Source organism: Gracilinanus agilis, chromosome 2, assembly GCF_016433145.1.
Source record: "Gracilinanus agilis isolate LMUSP501 chromosome 2, AgileGrace, whole genome shotgun sequence".
NCBI lineage: Eukaryota > Metazoa > Chordata > Mammalia > Didelphimorphia > Didelphidae > Gracilinanus > Gracilinanus agilis.
In genome coordinates, this window is record NC_058131.1 from 641414755 (window position 1) to 641426588 (window position 11834).

The 11834-nt window shown below is 33.9% G+C and overlaps 1 protein-coding gene across 1 annotated transcript in view; it reads left to right on the forward strand.

Annotated features, from left to right (window-relative positions):
* PCGF5 (polycomb group ring finger 5) overlaps nt 1-9203 on the forward strand; it is a 143683-nt gene extending 134480 nt beyond the window's left edge. The window contains exons 11-12 of the mRNA XM_044665671.1: nt 1167-1226; nt 8517-9203. Of these exons, the coding sequence (XP_044521606.1) occupies nt 1167-1226; nt 8517-8564 (108 nt within the window). The 3' untranslated portion in view covers nt 8565-9203. The remainder of the gene's footprint in view (nt 1-1166; nt 1227-8516) is intronic.
* The last annotated feature ends 2631 nt before the right edge of the window (nt 9204-11834 follow it).

The following is an 11834-nucleotide window of genomic DNA, read 5'->3' on the forward strand; positions in this document are numbered from 1 at the left end:
TCTCTTTCCCTGAAGTCCTTTGAATAATTCATTCTCTAAAGATAAAATAAATTTAACATATCACAATTATATTTTATTCCTTCCTCAACCTTCCCAAAAGTTATATACTCTGATGATAAAATTCTTTCAAAATTCTTTATTCCTAAAAATGTTTAGTTTTATTGAGTATTTTATTTCTTATTGGAGATATATAGACATATACTGCCCATTGGATAGTTATTTTTAATGTTTAGAATACTTATTTTATTATTATAATCCCATTGAAATAATTTCCATTTATAGTTAAGAAAAGATTTAAGATCTATTGTGTAGACAGCAAAGTCATGACGGGGTTCAGTTTTTATTTTTGAGTGGATGATCTACTGATGGGTGGTTATTTAATAGGAAAATCACTTATGATGTTCAAGCCTATTTTTCAGATACCAAAAGCCAATCTAAACATGTGCAAAATTTTGTTCCCAATCTTGAAAATTGATCTATGTGAAGTTCTTGGTATGACTGAGCAGTGCAACCATACCTTCCCATGGGCTTGGATCTACCAAGACTATCAGATAATGATATGATCAAGTCCATTTTGAAAATCATAAAGTAGATGAAAAGGAGGCTTGGTAGAGTAGAAATGCAGGAAGTAAGATTCTCCTAGCAGGATTTTCCAGAGGGATCAGTAGGATGAATTAGCAGAAGATGTCCTGTGATAACATACTGTTTTGAGTAGACCTGTGATTTCACTGGAGTATGAAATTCGCAGTGAAGACACTCCCTATTGGAGTTCAGTTGTGAGGCCATCTTAGAGAGTTGCCTAGGGCACTTAAAAGCTTAAGTAACTTTCCCAGGGTCACACATAGCCAATATTTGTGTCAGCATCAGGGCATGGAATGAATTCCTCTGACTCCATGCCTTCCTCTGTGATCTCATTCTGCCTTCCCTAGTAATTTTGAAATTGCATTTAGTAAATGTGTAAGACAAATTAGAATCCCTGGGCCAAATTACTTTGAATTCTAAAATTAATTTTTATTTTCAAAGAGAAATAACATATTTTAGAAAGCACATACTTAAACTGAGTTATATCTGTCTAATGTTGGAAGTTAAAACATTTTAAATGATTAGTTGTAAATATGTGTCCAGTTGTGGATGCCTCTTATCTGATCAGTTCATCTCCTCCGCAGTTTCGGTGTCTGAACTGCTCAGCTTCGCAAGTCTGCTCACAGGATGGCCCTTTTTATCAGGTAAGAGGCACTCACGACTGTACATGTTATTGCCTTTTAAGGATATGTGATTATCTCTCTGATAAGGACCATTGTCTGAGATTTATAGCTTTGTAATCCTGATAACTATCTGGGTTATAAAATCAATGTTGAGGTAACAACCATTTCAAATCGTTGTATTTAATTTCTATACAATTACAACAAAATTAAAGTTTTTAAAATCGCAAATAAGTTTTAAGGCTATCAAATGAAATAAATGTATTTTACTAGTAACTAGCTTCAATCTATACAAACTATTTCTGTATGTTATATCTCTTGGCAAGCATTCTGTAAGTTTTATACACTTTTCTGAATCGTGCATCATGCACAGTTTACTGAAAACACAAAATATCAGACAGACATAAATTCTAGTCATTCATAGTTGGAAGGGATCTCAGAGGCCATTGAGTATATCACAATGAGAATCTCTACAACATCCCTGCAACATTGTTATCCGGCCTTCATTTGAAACCCTCCAGTAGGACAGTATAGAATACCTACTAAAACAGTACATTGCTTTAGGTAGCTTATAATGAGCCTAAATTTGCCCTTTTTGCAACTGCCACCCGCTGTTTCTAGTTCTACCTTCTGAAGGCAAGCATGACAAATTTAATCCCCATTCAGCATGACATTTCTTCACATCTTTAAATGCCAATATATTTCCATTAAATCTTCTCTTGTCAAAGCTAAACATCCCTGCTTCTTTCAACTAGTTGCCTTATTGTTATGGTATTGAGGCCTCTCACCATCCTGGTTGCTCTCTTCTGGGCATTCCAGTTTGTTTAGTACCCCTCCTGTGGCCATCCCCAGTAAATATAATACTCCAGAGGTAGTCTGAACTTACTGCAGGACACACTATCATTTCCAGGCTTCTGGGTACTGTGCCTCTCTTAATAGGATTTGAGGTTGCATTATTTTTTGCACTTAGATCATCACACAAGGCCTTTAAAACACTCCAATCTTGTACATGAAGTTTATTAGCTATTCAGGCCTATTCCCATCTTGTATTTGAGAAATTGATTTTTTAACAAGTATAAAATTTTCATTTATACCTATATCTTTAAATTTTTTCTTTGTTTTAGATTGTTGGTCCTTCTGAATCCCCCCTCAGTCAATAAGCAAAATATCTTAACCTCTCAGCTTTTTGTCTTCTGCCTTGTGTGCATCTGGGCCTCCCAAAAACTGACTTTTTGGGTCCAATCACTCTTCTAGTTCAATATCTTTTTTTATTTTAACCCTTGTACTTCGGTGTATTGTCTCATAGGTGGAAGAGTGGTAAGGGTGGGCAGTGGGGGTCAAGTGACTTGCCCAGGGTCACACAGCTGGGAAGTGGCTGAGGCCGGGTTTGAACCTAGGACCTCCTGTCTCTAGGCCTGACTCTCACTCCACTGAGCTACCCAGCTGCCCCCTAGTTCAATATCTTAAATGTTTTTATCACCTAAAGTCTGTCTCTCATCTTATCCACAAACCAACCAGAGGTCTTGTCAGACATTGCTTTGCTAAGATCTTGGTAAACTAAGCTTATAGTTTCCCCTTGATTTACCAGTCTAGTTAACCTTCAGAAAGAAGAAGAAATAGATGGCCTGTCCTTGATTAAAACATCACTCCTTTCCTTTCCAGATGTTCACTAATCATCCCTTTAACAAAATGTTCTGAAATCCTTCAGAAATCAAGGTCGTCGTGATCATTGGACCCAAATCATAATCAAGTGATCTATAGTTTGTCCTTTAGCTTCTAAACACTTCTCTGTTGTAAAAATCGACCCTGTAACATCTTTTCTGTCTTCCATGATCCACTGAAATTGGCTTAGCAATCACATCTGTCAGTCCTTTCAAGACTCTGAAAATGTACTTCACCTAGACCAAAGGACTTGCTCTCCTTACTCCTCTTAGATTTCAGTTCTTAAGTAACCATTTGTGTTCCATCCTTTCAATTCCAGAGATCATTTTATTATCATTAAATCTACTTCAAGCAGATAAAATTTTATTCCCTCAGAGCAGATTTAAAGATGCTGGAAAAAAAAAACTATGATCCTTTAAAATATTGTTCCTATCCTTATCTCCCAATTATCAAATCCTGGGGATTGTTATTCTATAGTACTTTAGCTAACTAACCACCTCTTGGTTTTTGTTTTTGTTTTTGTTTGGGGGGTCCCTCACTCAAAATCAGTGCCTATCTTGTGCTCCATTGAGAAAACTCACTTATTCCATTTTATTCTTGTTACTGAAAAGTTCTTGAACCCAAATGCTTAATTAACTGCCTGCTAAGAACTTCTTCCTTTAGCAAAAGGGATGTTAGTAGTTTTAACTGATAGGAAGTATCTTAGAAATCTAGCCAAACTTCTCACCCTATGATCAAATTTCTAGTACACAACAATCTTGACAAGTGATCACCTGCCTCTTACTGAACCCTTCCAGTGTCAAGGAAATTACTTCCTCATAAGGCAGGAAATAATAAAATTCTTTTTTCATGTTGATCCAAAATCTTTACCCCAAAGCCAAGCAGAATCCCTATTCCAAAATGTAATCCTTCTTCAAATTGACAGTCTTTCAAATTGATGACAGCCATTAAGTTTTCTCTTCTTCAAGTTAAACATGTATAATCTTTCATTACTTCCTTCTACAATATTGCTTTTAGTCCCCCCACTATGCAGATTATTTCAGGTTTATGCCTTCATTTTTCAATGTCCATCTTAAGGTTGAACACATAGTACTTTTGATAGCTGATTTATCTCTCTTGTTTTGTTCTCTTCTTTTGGATATAAGTATGGAGTCTTTAGAATGTTGTAATTCAAAAAAGAATCTGAGAAGAGAGAGTACTCATTTTTATTCTAAGATATTAACCCCGCTGATAAGCTCAGCCATCCTAAGTGAGCAGGATCCTCTAAGGGACATAGGGAACAAAATATGTCTTCTTTTTTCCCTTTTAAACCCTGCTTTCTGTCTTGGTATCAATTCTAAGAAAGAAGAGGTACAGAGACTAAGCAATTGGGGCTAAGTGACTTACCCAGAGTCATATAGCTAGGAAGTATCTGAGGCCACAGAACCTAGGCCTGATGTTCTATCTTCTGTTATCGGTAATATTGGCCAGGTGCAGAATACATGTATATATAGGGAATTCAAAAACTAACCAGTTCTTCCAAGGACCTTGAAATCACATCTTTCATAACAATCCAGTGGGGTTGGTGGGCGGGGGGGGGGGGGTAGAATTAACCCTTGAACACACTCATAAGGGCTAGTATAAATGGTACCTAGTAAGAAATGGGGCTTACTTGCTGGGTCTTATATCCAAACCTGGGGGCAGCTAGATGGCACTGTGGATGGAGTGCCAATTCAAATATGGCCTTAGACATTTACTAGCTGTGTGGCCCCAGGCAAGTCATTTAACCTTGTTTGCCTCGGTTTCCTTATCTGTTTAAATGAGCTGGAGAGGAAACAACAAACTACTCTGGCACCCTTGCCAAGACACTCCCAAATGAGGTTACAAAGAGTCAGACATGATTAAAAAACAATTCAACAAAAACGTATACAACATTGCCCATCATTAGTATGTACAGGCACAGACTCAACCCCAACAGCAGTTGTTGGAACAGTGTTCGTTGGTTTGTCTACAATAGATAGGCACCAAAACATCTTTTTACATCCTAGATTTTCAATCAGCTAATGAAACCTCATGGCCAACTTTCTTCCTACTTCTACCTAAAGGGTTCCAATTATGGGCTAACTGCACATTTGGGACATTGTGCTTAACATGGCCCAAAGTTACATGAGTATTTTTAGCAACAGAGTTACACTTTCTTATTATTGGTTGGTTTATATACTGACTTTATTCTCAACCAGAGCACCTATATCCTTTTACAAAGGAACTACCATTTAGCCGCATCTCCTTCTCTCTGATACTTGAGCAGTTGATTTCTAACCTAGAGTACTCACATTTATTCCTTTTAAGCTTTACCTTGTTACTTATATCCACTTGTTCCAACCCTTCAAGATAGATTGTCAGACACCTTGCTAAATCCAGATATACTCCATCTACAGCATTTCCCTGATGTCTTAGTCTAGTTAGCGCTATCAAATGGAAGATGAGGTTAGCTTGGCATGACTTGTTAATGAAATTGTGCTGCTTCTTAGAGAGCAAATGCTGTTCATTTTAGAATGTTTCTGGGGATAAGCATCATGTTCCACCTTCTGCAATTTCTCCTTCTGCTGGTACCAGTCTCATTGTTTTACAGTTTGCTAGTGGTTCTTTCAATTACATCTGTAATTATAATTCCTCTGAATCAGATGACTTCAATACATTTAAACAAAGTATTTGCTCTTATATTGTTTCCCCATTCATCATCAGTTTCAGTTCCCTTTTAAGCACATTTGTTTTCTAATGGTGAAGGTCATTCAGTGGGAATCTTTATGGATAACCAAATAAAAGCAAAGGAGGAGTTTTGAGAAATTGAGCTTTATGTAATCAACTGATAGCATACTACATTCCAATTGAACTTATGCTTCTCATTGAAAATATACATGAAACTGTTATTTTACTTAGTTTGGGAGATTAAAGCAGATGAAGTAGAATTAGCTCATTCAGATTTTGCCTTTTCCAGCATTATTCATACATTATTCTTTCACTGATTTTTATTTGTCCTTGACTCTCCATACCTCCCTAAAGGTTTTGTTCACATCCTTTTAAGACTAGAGTTCTTCAGCAAACTCCCTGGGCACATAAGCCTTGATTCTTGCATTTCTTTCTCATCAGAATCATCGTGTTTGTATTATCAGTCTTATTTTGGGTTTTTATTTTGTTTTGACTCACAGCTCTATGGAGACATTTTTATTTTTAGAGGCTCTGATCATATATTTTATACTCTTCTTCCACTATTTTTTTCCCCTGGCCTTCCATCAAATATATGCCTTCTTAACATATTTTAGTTCCTCTTTAGTCTGATGTCTCTTTTTAATCAAGTGTATTATTCACTATTATATTTCATTCAATGAGTCCCATCCTGCCAAGTCTTAGTGATATATCATGGAGTTTTCTTGTGTTAAAATTTCAAGTTTTCTTTGTTCCTAACACTTCTCTCTTACTGAATTATTAGATGTTTCCTCCAATTATGTTATTTTTTTCCATGTCATACCTGCTGCTCTTGATAAAACAGTTTTTTATCATCATTTTTCTTCCTTAGCCTCCATTTTCATCTTAAAGTACTTGTGATTGTTTATATGTATGAATAAAGTAACACCATAAAGACATTAATTCAGACAGGGTATAAGTCTTGGACTGGAGGGTTATTATTTTTACCAACTGATAGAAAAGTAAACTTAATTTTTATATCTTACAAATCTTTAGGGGAAAAGTGGCTAAAAATTGTCCTTTCCCTATTCCTATCTAACCTTATGATTGAAGAAGGAATGGATAAATAATAGTAATTGGCCACTCACACATGCTGTTTCATGCATGTCATTTCATTTATATCTCTAAATAATCACTTCTCTAGCTGTTGTTGTCCTGGTGTTCAGTTTGAGGCTCATGGCAAGTGATTTGTACCTCGTCAGCCTTTTGAGTATAGACCACTATTGCTTTTTATTTTTCTCTTCCATTCCAATTTCCTACCCACAACCTTAAGGATAAATTAAAGTTGATCCTTTTCAAGGAAAATCTACAAATCTAAATTCCTAAAGATCATCCACTGGACTTCCCTTGCTTTACCAACAGTATTTATAATTTGTGGCAAACAGATTCAGTTAAAAAATTGAACCTGTGTTTTCTCAGAATGTGAGGTTAGAAGGAACCTTCCAGGTTATATACAGTAGTTCAAGTCCCTCATTTTGCTGATGAGGAAACAGGGGCCTTACGAGGTTACATGACTTTTTCTAGGTCAAATACAATTAAGCAACTAAGTTAAACCCAGTTTTTTTATAACACGTCCAGCTCTCTTATAAGCCCTGGTAACCTAAAGTCCAATAGAAAATGAAAAGTAAAAATATTTATGTAGGAAAATAAATAACATTCTCTAAAACTCTGGTCACATAATTAAATGGTAGGATATTTTAACTCAAAATTCCTAATCTTTTTGCAGAAATATTTATTATATTATCAATAAATATTCTATTGCTTAAATTATATTTTTCTGTAGCTTGTAGCAGAGGACTTAAACTATTGGTCTTAAGAAATTGTTAGATCTCACTTATAGAATCATTTCTATAATGTCTATTTGCAATTTAATACACTCTAGTGAGGTGTTGCTTGATTTAAGGCGTGTCAATGGGTAGCTGCCATCTTATCTTTTTTGTTCCCCGAGAACCTTTTTAATTGTTTAAACTGCCCTGATTCTTCAGAGACAGGAAGAAAGCAGATCTAGAAATGATCATTTTGAAGAGCAAACTAAATTGAAAAAGAACTCCATAAGGTTAGAGAAGAATTTAGGGCAAAAGAGAGGGCTATATGTAGGTAATGGGGTCTATTTTTGGCATAAAACAGACAATTTTTAAGTCCTTTATCTAATTTGCCTATATTGTGCAGAATCCAAAGGTGGTTTGAGATAGAGGAGGTAAGTATATGCTGTATTCATAAATGACTTACCTGGCCTCCTTTAGATTACCTGACACTTTTCTTTATTGTACACTTTTCTCTGACTACTTTTATATAATTAGACATAATCTTTTTTTGAAACATTTTGAAACTAGATACTACTTTACTTTTAAAAAAATACCTAAGAAGGTATAATATTAAACCATTAATAGTTATTATAGTGCTTCCTAAGTGCTAGAGGTGGGAGGAGAAAGAAAGTAAATATCCAACAAAGAAAACTTAAAATTAAAAACCAGAATTTTAACTAAAAGTTTTTTTTATTGTGGAAGCCCTACTCTTATTCCTAATCATAGAGGAAGGGGAAAAGTGGTTAATTGAAACTTGTCTTACACCTGAATTGTCCCAAGTAGACTTTTGCCTAGTACTGTAAAGTATTTCATAGAGGGAATCCAAGCTTACCTAAATTAAAACAATTATTGAAAACTCTTAACCCCCTGCCATTTTTGAAAAGTAATTAATGAATAGGAGGTAAACATCTGAAAAATGAAACTAATGAAGTAAAAAAAAATTAGTAAGAATATTCCTAATTTTAACTCATAATTACTACTACTAGGAGATCTAGTAAGTAAATTATAATTTATGATTTAAATTCTCAAGATCTTTAAATAGATGTCTTTAATAAGCTATATAATTTGTACTTTATATAAATCTAAACTATAAATTGCTTATTATCTGATTTTTATTTTGTAGTCTTACCCCATGGTATTGCAGTATCGACCAAGAATTGATTTTGGTTAAACCAAAGGGCATAGATCCCACCAAGAGGAATCCTGCACTATTTGTTTACCCATCGACAGATTGCACAATGAATGGATGTGCTGGACTAGGGAGTCACAACTAGAATTTCAGCATGCAAATAAGAACATTGTCTTTCTTTAAATTGTCAACTGCATCTTTGTCATTTCTATTGAGAACAAACCAAGTGCCATTCTGCTACTGAAATCTCTGCATAAGATACCTGTACTGTCCAACCATTGCATTTGCAAGTCATAGCTGAAACCAGTCCAGTGTATCATCAAGATTCAATCTGCTGACTTTTTTGCTTGCCTATTCCAAGACTATACTAATACCAATGTTGATTACACTAGGAAATGGCAGTGCTCAGTCTTTGTGGTGTTACAGTTTTCACATATTTACTATTTTATTGATTATTGTTTAAAATAATAGTACTGTATGAGAACTTAATGATTATATCTTGGAATTATTTTGTATTAAAAATATACTTAGAAAAGTGGTTACCATGCCACTGTCTTGTTCTTGTTCAAAATTCCCATGTGTACAAGTAGAGTTTCCTCATGATATTGTGTAAGAGTCCTTTTTTTCAGTGAATGTTAATTATTCTTCAGATAACATTAAAATACAATATAATTATAGTCATTTTTAGTTGTCTAAATAGAATCTACCAGTAGCTCTGGAAGGCCTTTGTTGGCCTCCTGGGTGCAATTTTATGTAACATATGAAAACTGAAGTGAGATTCATAAATATATCAGGGCATTGGCAGCTGATCACATTTACAAAGTCAGTGTATAAGTGAAGTTATTACTCCCTCCATAATGCCTTATGGACAAGCAGGAGCTGTGACGTGAAGCAACATTGTGTTACCCATTTTGTATGTCTCCCTATTTGATTTTATTCAAGTTAGAGTACACTTTGAAAAAAGTTGGCCTTAGGTATGTGTCGTTGTGGCATGCAAAGAGTTACGATGACTTTAACATTAAATGTTAGAATTTGTAGTCGTTATGACAATTAGACATTTTGTGGTTTTCAAGAGTCTCGGAGAAAATTGTATATTAACATTTTTTGTCAGCTGTCACATTTCCAAACAGTATTTTTAAAAACAAAGGTAATGCAGTATGGCAGATGAGCAGACTAACCAAAATCAATGGTTATGGGGATTTTATTTTAGATCCTTTAATAATCAAAGAAAATAGGACTTTTGCCTTATATAGGAAAAAAAAAACCACTTAGGAAAAAATTAAGTTTTATTGCATTTAGAGCTAAAATAGCATACTTGATTTTATAGCTTTTGTAGATATACATTCTTTGTTATCTTCCATTCATTTCAGATCAGTTTTCAAGTCAAGAGTTGTATTTTATTGTAATTCTTGTATCATTTCATCTACAGCCACCATTCGAGTAAGTTAAAAAATTACATTGATGCTCAAAAAAGAGGAATATTACTTCAGAAGCAAAGTTATATCAATAAATTAGAAAACAAGTTGACTTGTTTTTTAATCAGATAGGTGGGGAGGAAACTTCAAGATTAAACTATCTGCTTTAGAAATTTGACCTAAGCAGTTTGTGTGTTAAACAGTCTAATGCACTGTATGTATACTAAAATTTCCAGTAAAATGTAGCTTGTAAATTTTCTGAATCAACTCCTTAGTATTAGTAATAACATAGCTAAAATCTTAATATATTTTACAGTATATAAAAGGCTAAGTCCTTTTTAACATATCTTTGATAAAACTTTCTGATTTAAGAAATTGTTCATTCTGACTTTGTTAGAAAATTAATAGCAATATTTTTAGGCTTTCATTTGTTCTGGTGGTTCTTTGGGAGGGTTTACAAGCAAATTTAAACAAGCAGACTGGGAGAAGGGGAATTTATTTGACTTTGAATACTCGGAAATAGATTTTTACCCTTGCCCAACAAAGCCCTCTTGAATTGAGTAAATTAAACTGAAGAAATTATTTTTGCTTTGCTGCTGAGTTCAATTGAGTGACTCCCCTCTTGTATTAGAAAATTCAGCATAAATTTGTCATAGCCTGGCCAGTAATTAAAATAGCATTTCAGAGTTGAAAATAATTTTTTATTCAACCATTAGGGAACTTTTTTTTAACCACAGATAGAAAACTTAGTTATTTCTGTGTTTTCTGCCAAGAAGCATAGCCTTAAACACATTTTTATACGTACCTGATTTCTTAGCTACTTAAATTTATGCTGTTCTAAACATTACTTAATCATATTTAGTTGGCTATTTTTCTACCAAATAATTACACAATTTTAGGGAGTCTTATTCTAAAATTCCTTTATTTCATATCAGTGTGTAATGCATGTTTTTTAAGTGTAATTATAATGTGTTGGAGTCTGCACAAAAAAAAAAGTGGGGGAAAGATGAAAATTATATAAAGACAACAGATAATGTGATTAGTTACATATTTTAAGAAGGACATAAGTAATACAAAAATATCAAATGATGGACTTGTACTTCACAGCTTTGTCAGCCTCTAAAATAGACACATGATGTAGTCTCCACCTGTTCTGATATATATATATATATATATATATAAATATATATATTTTTAAATGACTGTAGGTTAAAACTATTTGCACATCTAATAAGACTGTAAATCCCCAGACGCTTACTCCCATAAATTAGGTTTTTGTACTTCTAAGAAGTTATACACAGAAAATTATATAATTTTTAACATTATACAAATTTAAGGTATACACATAAAATAAGAAATCTCTCAATATAATCTCTGTGGAAAAATCAGTCAGCAGTTAATAGAATCAGAGAAAAAATCGAAACATAACTAATTCCTTAAAAGTTATTCAATTAATTAAGCAATAAACTAAAGGGATTTGACTTCCAGAAAGTATTTTTTTTAACCTGTTGTTAGTTGCCTTAGGGAAAAAAACTTAAGTGTATATTAGGCAAGTCCAGGAAACTTGGAGAAAAGAAGGGTGTTTGCTGAGTACAGGCATCTCATTAATTGAAGCAAATAATCATTCTCAGATTGGACCTTTGTTAGATTAACCAAAAAAAAAGTATGTTGGTGAGGTATTTTTGTGGAGCCTGGGAAAAATTTGAATAGTGTCTTTACAACTCTCAAAGAAAATGTATTATTTCCCTTGTCAATGTTGAAAAATCTCCTCCTTCCTAATATGCCACATTTTATATTTGTAAATGAGTAGGCCTAAACATGGCATTCGCACACATACAAAATAAATTGCAATGGTTTCTTGAGGGGTTAAACATAGATGTTTATTTTCCGTGATGTT